Source organism: Aegilops tauschii, chromosome 5 (genome assembly GCF_002575655.3).
Source record: "Aegilops tauschii subsp. strangulata cultivar AL8/78 chromosome 5, Aet v6.0, whole genome shotgun sequence".
Lineage (NCBI taxonomy): Eukaryota > Viridiplantae > Streptophyta > Magnoliopsida > Poales > Poaceae > Aegilops > Aegilops tauschii.
In genome coordinates this window covers 69418632-69434200 of record NC_053039.3, presented here as the reverse complement: position 1 = coordinate 69434200, position 15569 = coordinate 69418632, and the positions used below count along the sequence as shown (strand labels likewise).

Below are 15569 nucleotides of genomic sequence, written 5' to 3'. Positions count from 1 at the left end.
ATAAAAGGCCGACCTCACAAAAGGTCTCTTCAGGCACGCTCCCCTCATTCTAAGTGTCGCATTTTCCTTCTGCATCTCATGCAGGTTGCATCTCTTTTCGCCACTTGCCGCAAGGGGAATCAGTGGGGATGAGGATGAGAGAGGGGGACAACATGAGATGGTAGGAGTTTACAACTTTTGCTCTTGGTAGAGAAACAAATATTAAAAGTCCAAATTACGAACTCGTTCAGACAGTTGTGTTTCTCTCATCGAGATTTTAAAAACTAGATCGCATGTTAATAGATTTTGAACAACATTTTTCATACTTTCAAAATTAGCACGGTTCTACTTTGTACTATTTTGGTTTCAGTGTACTTGTACTTCATGTTAGTATACGCTCGTGAATCATTTAGAAGTATGTCCGCGCTGCATTTAGAAGTACACGCGTGAAGAGTACGACGGCGCTGCATTTGAGACAGTATGCGTGAGGCAGCCACGACTCCAACGAAGGGCCGCTGCACATTCTGGCTGCTTGGGCCTCGCAGCCTACTCTTTCAAAAAAAAATGTCATCAAATTTGGCTGGAAAAAAAAGTAAGTCGTCCAGTTTATATTCTCTCGGGCCTATAATCCCGATTGCGCCTAGCCAAGCCCTAACCTAAATCGTCCCATCATCATGACAGCCGACCGCGTCCTCCACCTCCTTCGCGCGCCGGCGGCTTCCCCGGCGGCAGCTCACGGCCGGGGCCCTCCCCGGCCGCAGCGCGTCGGCCTCCCACCGGTAAAGCGGCGCGTCGGCGTGGCCTGCTCCAGCTCCACCGAGGAGGAGGGCATGACTTACAAGGGCGCCGGCGTGGACATAGACGCTGGCTCCGAGCTCGTGCGCCGCATCCGCAAGATGGCCCCCTGGATAGGCGGCTTCGGCGGCATCCTCCCCCACAGTATTATTCACTTCATCTCTTATGCTGCCTTCACTTCATATGTGTTGTCCAAATTAGTTAGACCACGATGCATGTACTGCGACTCATGGAGTTCCTAGTGTCAGGTCGGCCAGCACCAGTAGCTTGGGTAAGTAAATGACGTATGGTCACGTCCTTTTGGTCCTCTGTTTTTTGCTAATAAAAGGAATGAGGAAACAGAAAAGGCTGTAGGCGAGTTAGCAGCGCAAAAAGTCTAAGTGCGTCTCTGAATTTCCATGAGTCACTAGTCAGGGATGAGGCGATGATACCAGCGATGAAGTTGTAGTACACACAGAGGAACGTGTAGCGGAACCAACAACATCCCAAAGTGGCAATGCAAATTGCATGTAGAAGCATGCCGGCTGTACAAGAAGTAGGCGAGAAAGAACTTGACACTCCGACAGCGTGATGAAGATCATACGCAGATGGTGTGGACACCATACTTAGGGAGGCGCCTCAATGGTATAGAAGGATGTCTTCGCGCGCGGGGAGAACAAAGATGACCGCATTTGATGACATTATGGCCTGAGGGAGCGACCTAGGTCACGAGTCGGTGCAATGGAAGGAGATGCCTCTAGCGACGTATGCGCCTAGAAATGCACTTTGACAGCTGGTACCAGGACCAAGGCCATCAAAGTTGCAGCCCGGGGGAAACATATCTGCAGCCCAATGCTCGATTAGTGTTGATGCGCGCGTGCTCACACACGTTTGGTTGATTGCAATGGTGTGTTCGGTAGATTAGATCGAGGTGCACACGGTGTAGACCATGTTGAGTTGATGGGATGATGCCGCTCACATGGGAGTCACGATGGTGTTGTCGGAGCCATCATGATCGGTGGCGACGACGATGGACCAGCGATGCACAAGGTGCGAACGAAAGAAGCCAACCACTACGCATGAAGACATCCCTTTTGTGACATGTCCGGACTTGACACATAGTTCGTGACGAGGAGTCGACTGGTGTCCAGTCGATGCCGATGTGCAAGTACAGGCGTATGAGGCCAGTGGGCCATGGGCGACACAAACCGTTTTATGTTCGATGAACCCAAAAAAAGACAACAGTCAAATGACCCACGGAGAAAACCACCGACGAAACGATAGGAAAAAGACTTTCAGGGAGTAGCATGGAGATCGATCTCCCCGGGGTGGCGCTATGCGGAAGTTGTGGTTGATCTAGGTTTAGGATACTGCGATATCATGATAGAGAATGAGAATTGAGACAATGCAATTTGTTTCGTACATTGAACCTTTCGGACGAGTACATGTAGAGGTCCTTAAGACTAAGAGGATAAAAATCCCACTAAATATAATATGCAAACAATTCCTATCTAATTCCATGTTCTCTCTAACTATCAAATATAACTTAATAGATATGTGGTTGGCGTGCAAAGAGAGCATTGATGTGTTGATTGTAGTTGTGATATGATGCTCCATTGGCCCTTTTTTTTAGAAGTTCATGAACCACTAGCTTGGTCGGACCTTGTATTTTTTGTTTACTCAGGTTGGGCACATGAATCTAATGCCATATTCATAAATATTTCTGTTTCCTGTGGTTGGATTGAACAGAGGATGAATACCTTGTATTTAGCGTTGATGGTGTTGGGACAAAGCTGAAGCTTGCATTTGAAACTGGTATTCATGATACAATTGGGATTGACCTGGTATGTGATCAACTGCTATATATAAATGCGCTCTTTGTCACATCTATCACGTCAAGTGAATCAATCCCTATATTTTTTGTGCATCGTTGCAGGTAGCTATGAGTGTTAATGACATCCTAACATCAGGTGCAAAACCATTGGTCTTCTCAGATTACTATGCTACAGGCAAGCTTGACGTCGATCTTGCAGAGAAGGTAATGTCGGTGTTATTGTTCACTTGATGCAACATTTGTTGCGTATTTGTAATCTTGTCTTCTGCTCATGAAGTGGTGTCTTTTTATAAATGAATGAACTGTATATAGGTTATTAAGGGAATTCTGGATGGATGCGAACAATCAGGCTGTAATCTGATAGGAGGAGAGGTGAGACCTCCTGAGATAAGCTTTTCTCCATAATGATCTCGTCGAGTTATTTGAATTATCTCTCATATATGAACATTAGTATAATTGCAATGATATGTATTGAGTAATAATTTTTATCTTTGGTGCATGGACAAATTTTTAACTGAAAATACTGTGATACTTGTTGCCATTGTTCATTTCATTGTAAAATTGTATTTACTCTCCATAAACATTCCATATGGACTATGCCTTTTTTGTATAATAAATAATATAAGAAAACATTCCCAATTAATTAATTGGTAGCGACAGACAGCAGAGATGCCGGGTTTCTATGCGGAAGGTGAATATGATCTAGGTGGTTTTGCCATGGGTGTTGTGGACAAGGATAAGCTCATCAACGGTAAAAATATCGTGGAGGGAGATATCCTCATTGGTCTTCCTTCAAATGGGGTTCATTCAAACGGGTTCTCTCTCGTTAGAAGGTATATCATACTTATCTAGTTCATTTTTTCTCAAATTCAGATAGATCATTCATAGTTCAAATTTTATCCCTTTATTATTTTTATTTTTCTTGAATTTTTTATGGTTAATAATAGCTAAAAAGATTCTTATTTCTAGAGTATTGGACAAAAGTGGACTCTCCTTGACTGATCAGTTCCCAGGAAACGATGGCAAAACAACTACCGTCGGTGAAACTCTCATGACACCGACTATCATCTATGTTAAGCAGGTTAGTCTTTATCGATGAATGACCCATATTTCCCATGGTTTTATTTTTATACCCAAAGTTTTAACTCAATAATGTTGGATGAAAAAGGTGCTTGAGATCATAAGCAAGGGTGGTGTGAAAGGACTAGCCCATATCACTGGTGGTGGCTTCACTGATAACATCCCGAGAGTATTTCCTTCTGGACTCGGGGCCAAAATCTTCACTGGATCGTGGGAAGTGCCACCTGTGTTCAAGTGGCTTCAACATGTAAATATCTAACAAACAATCTTGGCTTGAACATTCTCAGTCAATATATTCATTGCCACTGTACTCAGTTATTGGATTATTTGGTACACGTTTATAGGTTGGAAAAATTGAAGACGCCGAGATGATGCGGACGTTCAACATGGGCGTCGGGATGGTCCTTGTAGTAAGCAAGGGGGCAGCTGACAGGATTATCGAGCAATCAAGCCCTGCTTACCGCGTTGGAGAGGTGATCCAGGGCAAGGGTGTTCACTATGTCTGATGCCTTCGATAAGCTTTTAGCTCAAATTTGGAGTGATTTGAGATTTGTTTTGTCGTGTGGGCAAAGCAGCCGAATTTTTGTAACTCTTTTATCTTAGGCGAGCTTCGAGTGTTCAGTTGAACTTCTTTCAATGGAGAAGTTGAGAATATTTTATTACTTTTGTATCAACATCTTTATATATATAAATTAATGATATTTTTGTACTAGAGACCTTGTCTGCTTGTCACAGTTTTAGGTCTGTTCTTTTCAAGTACTCCGCCTGGTAAATTTCCACAATTTTAATCAGCTCGACAGCTACCCCATTCTATAGATGAATGAATGAAAGACCTCAAAGAACAAGTCAACAAGCAGGACTCAAACTGAAACTGTTCTGCGGCTTGGGTATTTTAAGATACAGAAGCTGCAAATACCAAGTGTTACAGACTGTTATAAGACATAAACTAGGCGACCCCTACCATGGGGATCACCATCATGAAAATAATTTTCGCCTATCTTGAGTCAATGCCCTCCAAGTGCATCAGGGCATTCCCTAAATCTCAACTAAGAATTTGTCCAAGATTTACGGCATACGCACACTCCAGTCAAAGAAGCGTCGTGTGGTTAAGCAGTCAGATTGAAGTCGGTGCTAAATCTGACTTCAGGCCTTTATGCAACTTGTTCATCACAGGAATGATCTTCTCCCCTTGGATGCCCCTATTAGGATCAATCTTGTAGGTGTCGTGCAAGTCCTTAACCTGAGAATTGCAAACGAGTGCAAGTGGATTACGAGAACAGACCAAATCATCAATGATTGGAAAAATATCAATGAAACACTTACAATGTTCATGTCAACATGGAGTTCTTCAAACCAGGAAGTCGTGTCCTTATCTTTAAGAACGCTTGCAATGTACATGCAGGCCAATGCAATCATATATGGAGGGTTTTTTTTTGCGATTTAATCATATATGGAGGATATATGAGAATAAGATCCATCTTGTAAGTATCACTGACAAGGCCCTGTAAGTAACATTGTCTAATCAGCATAGAGATATAGCCATATAGGTCTAGTTGTACACCCATAAATCATCTAAAAGGTATTTTGCTCAAATTTGTCGTCCATGTGATGATCCTTCGTAAAAAAGATACCCATCTCATCATATTGTACTAGTATTACTAAAGTGAGAAGGAAAAGTCAATAGAGGTATTTGTGTATCCCTGCGATCCTGCATTCCTAGAAAGGATATTTATTTATGATGATACCAACTGTAAACGCTCTTTACTTACGTGAAATATATGCAAAGAGAAAAAATTTAAAGGGTCTGGCTCCGAGACTAAAATCAGTCTTGTCAGAAAATGCTTCAAAAAGAATGGCTACTTTAACCACCAAATATTACTAAAACGAATCAAGCAACTTTTTTGTATATGAAATACAAGCAGCTTCCATTCGCAAAAAGAAAAAAACAGTACGCCATGACGGAAATTATAAGAAAGGCCAACAAGTTCCATTGCATCCAGTTCTCAACCTGACACTGCATTGCATTCAAGAACTCGTGCTTCAGGCGAATTGTGTCAGATCTGTTATGCCAGCATCCTGCAATAACCTGTAAAATAGCACATCTCTCAATGCCATTGTAGAATCTATCGAAGGGGAGTTAATTTCAAAAGCTCAGAGCACCAGAAGATATAAAATGTTATTGCGGAAAATGCCATTTCTATTGAGATGATAGGGGAAGCAAAGTCATACTGTAAAAGAGGACAGTATGGGTGGAAAACAACCAAATAATAGTTGATTCCTTCCAGGAGCTTCATTTCCATTTCAAGAATATCTTTGATTTCAAATCTGTACTTGTCATCAGAACCTACATTTTGGGGGACGAAAAAATACATGGTTATTGCAAGTTGTGCAACTTTTCCAGCCTTCCATGTAAACATGGGTCTATCTGAATGATCAAGAGACTTACCACACACATCTTCTTGATGTAAAATATGAGAAGCCTTGCTTGCACTGTGCTTTCCTCCACCTTTGATGCCAAATACAAACAAGCTGGTGCTACCAAACGAGGACATGCTCCGTTATGCTCTTTCTGTAAATAGATTCGGACACAGTTCTGAATACTTAAGTTCCATTAAAAAACTTCTTAAATGTTTAAAGAGTTATGTAGAAATAGCCATTAAAATATGAACCTTCATGTCCAATTTGTGTTCATGCAAAGTATAAAAACATGAGTTTGGTGCTTGAAGTATAATATTTGCAATCAAATTTCAAAGGTTTCCAATTAAAGCACCATCGTACTAATTCTGGTTGAAGCAACTTGATGAGAACCTCACATCTACAGTCCCTCAAGTTATGAATGAAGCAAAGTGAATTATAGAGTTCTGGGTGAAGCAGACAAGTTCTCATAGACATAAATATACAATCACAGTACATGATTCTTACTTGCCTGCACGTTGACCATCTTGCATCATAAGAATATGCTTCCTACTTTCTTAGTGGCACAACTTACAATCTAAAATATAATACTGTGCTTTCATTTCTCTGACTAGTAAAAAATAGTCAAATCCATATCCGACTAGTAAAAGAATAGTCATATCCAGACAGCAACATTAGAGGCCAGAGGGGCACTCTTCTATCTGACGCATCTTTACTAAATAGAGAATCACACCTTGTATAGACACGCCTGAAGTATGTGATTGCAGTAGCTATGACTCTGAAATAGCAATCATGAGTTAATGCCAGAAAGGTGCGGTGGAAGATGAACCTCATGCCATAAGGTGGAAAAGTAAGCCATCCGGTAGCAGACATTAGCTAAATAGTATTAGTTACAAGTTAGTCTTACAATAAAAACTGCAACAACCTTATGATTAATAAGGAATACAGATAAAGAAGATTGGAATAGTACTGGTATTTTTTACTTTTCCCTTGAAAGCAGTTAGCTTTGGTATCACTATATTAGTGTTGAAGTTCAAGCAAACTCCACAAAAACGTTACCAGGAAGGATTTTATGAGGAAAAGAATAAATAACACCAAACATTTGAATGACTTTCAGGTAATAAACCTCCAATATGTATAAATTCTTTTATACAAAGGTAGCCACTTAAAAGGAACTATGTGTTGACTGCAAAAGCAAAGCTTGCTAACTACAGTCTAAAAGCAGAACACAAGTTTATTTGATCACACTGGAGTTTAATAAAGCTCGCGTCGCTCTCGCGGGCGGCGGCGGGGAACCCTAGCCTCCACCCCGTGCCCGCCTCCTACACCATCCCCTCCCCTCGGCGGCGGCGGGGCCCTTCTTCTCCTCCCGGCATGCGGCTGTAGCGCTAGATGTGGCGGCGCGGCGGAGTCTTGGTGCTGATGCGGCGAGGGCGCGTCGGGCGGCACGGCGGCCAGACGACGGCGCGAGCGGGCAGCCAGGCTGTGGCGGTTGCGCGTGGGGTTGGCTCCGGGGCGGCGGCGCGGGCACGGATCCACCGCGGATCTGGTCTTGCGGGCGCGGTCTCGGCCTCCCCTGCTCGACCAGCGGGTTTCGGTGGGGGGACATCTCCTTGCTGTGATCTGGCAGCGGCGGCCTGGATCATCCATATCCCGGCAGGGATGGCGGCGGCCCGTGCACGAGAGATGTACGTCTTCGAACAGATCTGGGTGAAAACCTAATATTGGCTATTGCCAAGGCCGGCGATGGCGACGTTGTCTGCGTCGTTCCCTTCCTGAAGGCATCACCGTGGAGTAGTTCAAGGCCGCTCTCTGCTACCTTCGGGGGAAACCCTAGATCAGTAGATTGGATGACGGCGGCTCTCTGGTGTCGTTTCCCCTTTGGGGGCGTCATTTTTGGAGGTGCACACGGGTACGAGGGAACGGAGGGCGGCGTCTTTGGTGAAGCGGTGCTTCATCTTACACATTGATGGTGGCGGATCTCGGCGTCTGATGCGCTGTGGAGACTTGGCGTCTGATGCGCGGAGATGGACTCGCGCAGGAGGAGGAAGTTGTCTGGCGTCATGGTGGCTTTGATGGCAGAGAGGCCTGGCAAGGTCAGTGCATCACTTCTTCTCCGAGGATGGATCGATGGAAGATGGAGGTGACGGCCCTTGCAGCGTGCGGTGCTCACTGGGAGTGTGCCAGACCGGTGTGGGACCCATTACAGGTAGTGGCTTGGATGGGACACCCGGCTTTAGATGTTAGGTTTTGGTGCGATGTCTGTTCGATATTAGGCCCGGACATTCGACACACCTTCATCAAGGGGATAGGAGTAGCAACAGCGTTGCCAAGTTGATGATGTATCACCTTGTATGGTCTTTGTGAATAATTAATAATATGATTAAATGCATCGTCCAGATGCAGAGGCGGGGGTACATCCTCCTTTTCCAAAAAAAATACACAGATAAAAACAAAGGTACAGGTCAGGAAATGGAAACAAGGTCTCTTACGTTTGTCTGACTTTCACCTGCTGGGCCAACCACCGTATATCTGAAATCATCAAATGCTTTACTCTGTAAGGAAGAGAACTAATGCGGAAAGCATATCTATAAATTGTAAGATACTGTCATGTGCCCATCACGGTTCCAGCAGGTAGCAAGTTGTTTGATTAGTTTGTTAGTTTGTTGGATTTTCATGATTTAGAGATAAGATGTTGAAGCAAGATTACATAATGCTGGGACGTCGTATGGATAGGCTAGACCCAACGGCTCCTGTACGGACTGGCGATTCGGGCGGTGACAGGGCAGGCGACGCGGTTCCGGGCTCAGGCTCCAGCGAGGCGGCGGCCTGGACGGAGGTGCGGGCGGCCGGCGAGGTCGTCCCCCACTCCTGTGGTGTCCCCGAGCTCGGCTCCGTCCGCGGGCTGGGCAGGGAGCAGGTTCTGGGCGCTGGCGGATGCGAGCTCTGGTGAAATTCGGAGGCGGAGGACGGGGAGGAAGATGCGGGGCGCGGCGGCGGCACTCAGGCGTCGGTCGGCGCATTCGTGGCCCGGGCGGAGGAGCTTGGGGGCTCCTTCAAGTCTGGGCGGCGCGGCGCGTTCGCGCCTGGTGGTCGTGGTACCCGTCGACTAGGGGTGTCGAGCAGGGTGCCTCGACGGGCCGCGGCGGCAGCTGTCCGGTTGCCGATGCCCCAGGGGGGCGCGGTCGGCGCGGCGACCTCTTCCTTGGGCTGCCTGGAGCAGGCGCGGCCTGGGAAGAGGTCGCCCAATAATAAAGTTGTTATTTATATGATAAAGTTGTTATTTATATTTCCTTATATCATGATAAATTCTAGTAAAAAATATGTCCTAGAGGCAATAATAAAGTTGTTATTTATATTTCCTTATATCATGATAAATGTTTATTATTCATGCTAGAATTGTATTATCCGGAAACTTGATACATGTGTGGATACATAGACAAAACACAGTGTCCCTAGTATGCCTCTACTAGACTAGCTCGTTAATCAAAGATGGTTAAGTTTCCTAACCATAGACATGTGTTGTCATTTGATGAACGGGATCACATCATTAGAAGAATGATGTGATGGACAAGACCCATCCGTTAGCTTAACATAATGATCGTTAAGTTTTATTGCTATAGCTTTCTTCATGACTTATAAATATTCCTTTGACTATGAGATTATGCAACTCCCGGATACCGGAGGAATACCTTGTGTGCTATCAAACGTCACAACATGACTGGGTGATTATAAAGATGCTCTACAGGTATCTCCGAAGGTGTTTGTTGGGTTGGCATAGATCGAGATTAGGATTTGTCACTCCGAGTATCGGAGAGGTATCTATGGGCCCTCTCGGTAATGCAGATCATGATAAGCCTTGCAAGCAATGTGACTAATAAGTTAGTTGCGAGATGATGCATTACGAAACGAGTAAAGAGACTTGCTGGTAACGAGATTGAACTAGGTATGATGATACCGACGATCGAATCTCGGGCAAGTAACATACCGATGACAAAGGGAATAGCGTATGTTGTTATTGCGGTTTGACCGATAAAGATCTTCGTAGACTATGTAGGAACCAATATGAGCATCCAGGTTCCGCTGTTGGTTATTGACCGGAGATGTGTCTCGGTCATGTCTACATAGTTCTCAAATCCGTAGGGTCCACACACTTAACGTTCGATGATGATTTGTATTATGAGTTATGTGTTTTGGTGACCGAAGTTTGTTTAGAGTCCTGGATGAGATCACGGACATGACGAGGAGTCTCGAAATGGTCGAGAGGTAAAGATTCATATATTGGAAGGTAGTATTCGGACATCGGAATGGTTTCGAGAGGTTCGGATATTTTACCGAAGTACCGAGGGGTTACCTGAACCCATCGGGGGAATTAATGGGCCTACATGGGCCTTAGTGGAGAGAGAGAAGGGCCGCAAGGGGTGCCCCCCCATGGCAGTCCGAATTGGACTAGGGGATGGGGCGGCGCCCCCCTTTCCCTCTCCCTCTCCTTCCTTTTCCCTCCGATGAAGAAAGGAAAAGAGGGGGGGGGGGCGAATCCTACTAGGAGTAGGAGTCCTAGTAGGACTCCCCCCTTGGCGCGCCCCCTCCTAGCCGGCATCTTCCTCCTCCCCTCCTTTATATACGGGGGAGGGGAGCACCCCAAAGCCACATCAATTGTTCTCTTAGCCGTGTGCGGTGCCCCCCTCCACAGTTTACTCTTCCGGTCACAGCGTCGTAGTGCTTAGGCGAAGCCCTACGCAGATCACATCACCATCACCGTCACCACGCCGTCATGCTGACGGAACTCTCCCTCGACCCTCTACTAGACCAAGAGTTCGAGGGACGTCATCAAGCTGAACGTGTGCTGAACAGGGAGGTGCCGTATGTTCGGTACTAAGATCGGTTGGATCATGAAGACGTTCGACTACATTAACCGCGTTAAACTAACGCTTCCGCTTTCGGTCTACGAGGGTATGCGTACACACTCTCCCCCTCTCGTTGCTATGCATCTCCTAGATAGATCTTGCGTGATCGTAGGAAATTTTTTGAAATTGCATGCTATGTTCCCCAACAGTGGCATCCGAGCCAGGTTTATGCGTAGATGATATGCACGAGTAGAACACAAAGAGTTGTGGGCGATAATAGTCATACTGCTTACCACCAACGTCTTATTTTTGATTCGGCGGTATTGTTGGATGAAGCGGCCCGGACCAACATTACATGACCACGTTCATGAGACCGGTTCTACCGACGTGCTTTGCACACAGGTGGCTGGCGGGTGTCTGTTTATCCAACTTTAATTGAATCAAATTTTACTACGGTCGGTCCTTGTTAAAGGTTAAAACAGCAGACTTGACAAAAATCGTTGTGATTTTGATGCGTAGGTAAGAACGGTTCTTGCTAGAAGCCCGTAGCAGCCACGTAAAACTTGCAACAACAAAGTAGAGGATGTCTAACTTGTTTTTGCAGGGCATGTTGTGATGTGATATGGTCAAGACGTGATGAGATATAAATTGTTGTATGAGATGATCATGTTTTGTAAAAGTTATCAGCAACTGGCAGGCGCCTTATGGTTGTCGCTTTATTGTATGAAATGCAATCGCCATGTAATTGCTTTACTTTATCACTATGCGTTAGCGATAGTTGTAGAAGCAATAGTTGAGGAGACGACAACGAAGCTACGATGGAGATCAAGGTGTCAAGCTGGTGACGATGGAAATCATGACGGTGCTTTGGAGATGGATATAAAAAGCACAAGATGATGATGGCCATATCATGTCACATATTTTGATTGCATGTGATGTTTATGCATCTTATTTTTCTTAGTACGGCGGTAGCATTATAAGATGATCCCTCACTAAAATTTCAAGGTATAAGTGTTCTCCCTGAGTATGCACCGTTACGAAAGTTCTTCGTGCTGAGACACCACGTGATGATCGGGTGTGATAGGCTCTACGTTCACATACAACGGGTGCAAGATAGTTTTGCACATGTGGAATACTCGGGTTAAACTTGACGAGCCTAGCATGTACAGACATGGCCTCAGATCACTGGAGACCGAAAGGTCGAATGTGAATCATATAGTAGATATGATCAACATAGAGATGTTCACCATTGATGACTACTCCATCTCACATGATGATCGGACATGGTTTAGTTGATTTGGATCATGTATCATTTAGATGACTTGAGGGATGTCTATCTAAGTGGGAGTTCTTAAGTAATATGATTAATTGAACTTAATTTATCATGAACTTATTCCTAATAGTATTTGCATATCTATGTTGTAGATCAATAGCTTGCGATGTAGCTCCCCGTTTATTTTTTATGTGTTCCTAGAGAAAACTAAGTTGAAAGATGATAGTAGCAATTATGCGGACTGGGTCCGTGATCTGAGGATTATCCTCATTGCTGCACAGAAGAATTATGTCCTTGATGCACCGCTAGGTGACGGACCTATTGCAGGAGCAGATGCAGACGTTATGAACGTTTGGCAAGCTCGGTATGATGACTACTTGATAGTTTAGTGCACCATGCTTTACGGCTTAGAACCGGGACTTCAAAAACATTTTGAACGCCACGGAGCATATAAGATGTTCCGAGAGCTGAAATTGGTATTTGAGACTCATGACCGAGTCGAGAGGTATGAGACCTCTGACAAGTACTTTGCCTACAAGATGGAGGAGAATAGCTCAACCAGTGAGCATGTGCTCAGAATATCTGAGTACTACAATCGCTTGAATCAAGTGGGAGTTAATCTTCCAGATGAGATACTGATTGACAGAGTTCTCTAGTCACTATCACCAAGTTACTGGAACTTCGTGATGAACTATAATATGCAGGGATGACGAAAATGATTCCCGAGCTCTTCGCGATGCTAAAATCGGCGAAGGTAGAAATCAAGAAAGAGCATCAAGTGTTGATGGTTAACAAGACCACTAGTTTCAAGAAAAGGGGCAAAGGAAAAGAAAGGGAACTTCAAGAAAGAATGGCAAGCAATTTGCCACTCCCGTGAAGAAACCCAAAGCTAGACCTAGGCCTGAAACTGAGTGCTTCTACTGCAAAGGGAATGGTCACTGGAAGCGGAACTACCCCAAATACTTGGCGGATAATAAGGATGGCAAAGTGAACAAAGGTATATTTTTTTGACCTTGAACAAAGGTATATTTGATATATATGTTATTGATGTGTACTTTACTAGTGTTCATAGTAACCCCATGTTATTTGATACCGGTTCAGTTGCTAAGATTAGTAACTCGAAACAGGAATTGCAAAATGAACAGAGACTAGTTAAGGGCGAGGTGACGATGTGTGTTAGAAGTGATTCCAAGGTTGATAAGATCACCATCGCACACTCCCTCTACCTTTGAGATTAGTGTTGGACCAAAATAAATGTTATTTGGTGTTTGCGTTGAGCATGAATATGATTTGATCATGTTTATTGCGATACGGTTATTCATTTAAGTCAGAGAATAATTGTTGTTCTGTTTACATGAATAAAACCTTCTACGGTCATACACCCAATGTAAATGGTTTATTGAATCTCGATCGTAGTGATACACATATTCATAATATTGATGCCCAAAGATGCAAAGTTGATAATGATAGTGCAACATATTTGTGGCACTACCGTTTAGGTCCTATTGGTGTACAGCGCATGAAGAAACTCCATACAGATGGATTTTTGGAATCACTTGATTATGACATTTGATACTTGCGAACCATGCCTCATGGGCAAGATGACTAAAACGCTGTTCTCCGGAATAGTGGAGTGAGCCACTGACTTATTGAAAATAATACATACCGATGTATGCGGTCCGATGAGTGTTGAGGCTCGCGCCGGGTATCGTTATTTTCAGACCTTCACAGATGATTTGGGCAGATATGGGTATATCTACTTGATGAAACACAAGTCTGAAACATTTGAAAAGTACAAAGAATTTGAGAGTGAAGTGGAGAATCATTGTAACAAGAACATAAAGTTTCTACGATCTGATCGCGGAGGCGAATATTTGAGTTACAAGTTTGGACTTCATTTAAAACAATGTGGAATAGTTTCACAACTCACGCTACCTGAAATACCACAGCGTAATGGTGTATCCGAACATCGTAACCATACTTTATTAGATATGGTGCGATCTATGATGTCTCTTATCGATTTACCACTATCGTTTTGGGTTTATGCATTAGAGACAGCTGCATTCACGTTAAATAGGGCATCGTCTAAATCCGTTGAGACGACGCCGTATGAACTGTGGTTTAGCAAGAAACCTAAGCTGTCGTTTCTTAAAGTTTGGGGTTGCGATGCTTATGTGAAAAAGCTTCAGCCTGATAAGCTCGAACCCAAATCGGAGAAATGTGTCTTCATAGGATACCCAAAAGAAACTATTGGTTACACCTTCTATCACAGATCCGAAGGCAATATCTTTGTTGCTAAGAATGGATCCTTTCTAGAGAAGGAGTTTCTCTCGAAGAAGTGCGTGGGAGGAAAGTAGAACTTGATGAGGTAACTGTACCTTCTCTTGAATTGGAAAGTAACTCAGAGAAATCCGTTCTCGTGATGCCTACACCAACTAGAGAGGAAGCTAATGATGATGATCATGAAACTTCAGATCAAGTTACTACTGGACCTCGTAGGTCGAATAGAGCATGTTCCACAATAGAGTGGTACGGTAATCCTGTTCTGGAAGTCATGTTAGTAGACCATGACAAACCTACGAACTATGAAGAAGCTATGATGAGCCCAGATTCTGATAAATGGCTTGAGGCCATGAAATCTGAGATAGGATCCATGTATGAGAACAAAGTGTCAACTTTGGTGGACTTGCCCAAAGATCGGCAAGCCATTGAGAATAAATGGATCTTCAAGAGGAAGATGGACACTGATGGTAGTGTTACTATCTACAAAGCTCGACTTGTCGCAAAAGGTTTTCGACAAGTTCAAGGTGTTGACTACGATGAGATTTTCTCACTTGTAGCGGTGCTTAAGTCTGCCCGAATCATGTTAGCAATTGCCACATTTTATGAAATCTGGCAAACGGATGTCAAAACTGCATTCCTTAATGGATTTCTTAAAGAAGAGTTGTATATGATGCAACGAGAAGGTTTTGTCGATCCTAAAGGTGCTAACAAAATGTGCAAGCTCCAGCGATCCATGTATGGACTGGTGCAAGCATCTCGGAGTTGGAATATACGCTTTGATATGAGTTGATCAAAGCATATAGTTTTATACAGACTTGCGGTGAAGCCTGTATTTACAAGAACGTGAGTGGGAGCACTACAGCCTTTCTGATAAGTATATGTGAATGACATATTGTTGATCGAAAATGGTGTAGAATTTTCTGGAAAGCATAAAGGAGTGTTTGAAAGGAGTTTTTCAAAGAAAAACCTCGGTGAAGCTGCTTACATATTGGGCATCAAGATCTATAGAGATAGATCAAGACGCTTGATAAGATTTTTCAATGAGTACATACCTTGACAAGATTTTGAAGTAGTTCAAAATGGA

General features: G+C 43.9%; 1 protein-coding gene and 1 pseudogene across 1 annotated transcript; one reads left to right on the top strand and one right to left on the bottom strand.

Annotated features, from left to right (window-relative positions):
* The first annotated feature begins 640 nt into the window (after positions 1 to 640).
* Positions 641 to 4386, top strand: LOC109781140 (phosphoribosylformylglycinamidine cyclo-ligase, chloroplastic/mitochondrial-like). The gene is made up of 8 exons (XM_020339744.3): positions 641 to 918; positions 2503 to 2597; positions 2690 to 2791; positions 2900 to 2959; positions 3248 to 3420; positions 3557 to 3668; positions 3756 to 3914; positions 4012 to 4386. Exons 1-8 carry the CDS (start codon positions 654 to 656, stop codon positions 4171 to 4173), a joined length of 1128 nt encoding a protein of 375 aa, XP_020195333.1. The 5' UTR covers positions 641 to 653; the 3' UTR covers positions 4174 to 4386.
* A 278-nt stretch (positions 4387 to 4664) lies between these two features.
* Positions 4665 to 15569, bottom strand: part of LOC109781133 (cyclin-C1-1-like) — an 83304-nt pseudogene continuing 72399 nt past the window's right edge.

Bases quoted from the DNA above. Each gene is read 5' to 3' on its own strand.
- LOC109781140 (XM_020339744.3), top strand. From the start codon at position 654: ATGACAGCCGACCGCGTCCTCCACCTCCTTCGCGCGCCGGCGGCTTCC. The intron at 919-2,502 runs GTATTATTCACT...TGGATTGAACAG, and splicing joins CGGCGGCATCCTCCCCCACA to AGGATGAATACCTTGTATTT. The intron at 3,915-4,011 runs GTAAATATCTAA...ACACGTTTATAG, and splicing joins TGTTCAAGTGGCTTCAACAT to GTTGGAAAAATTGAAGACGC.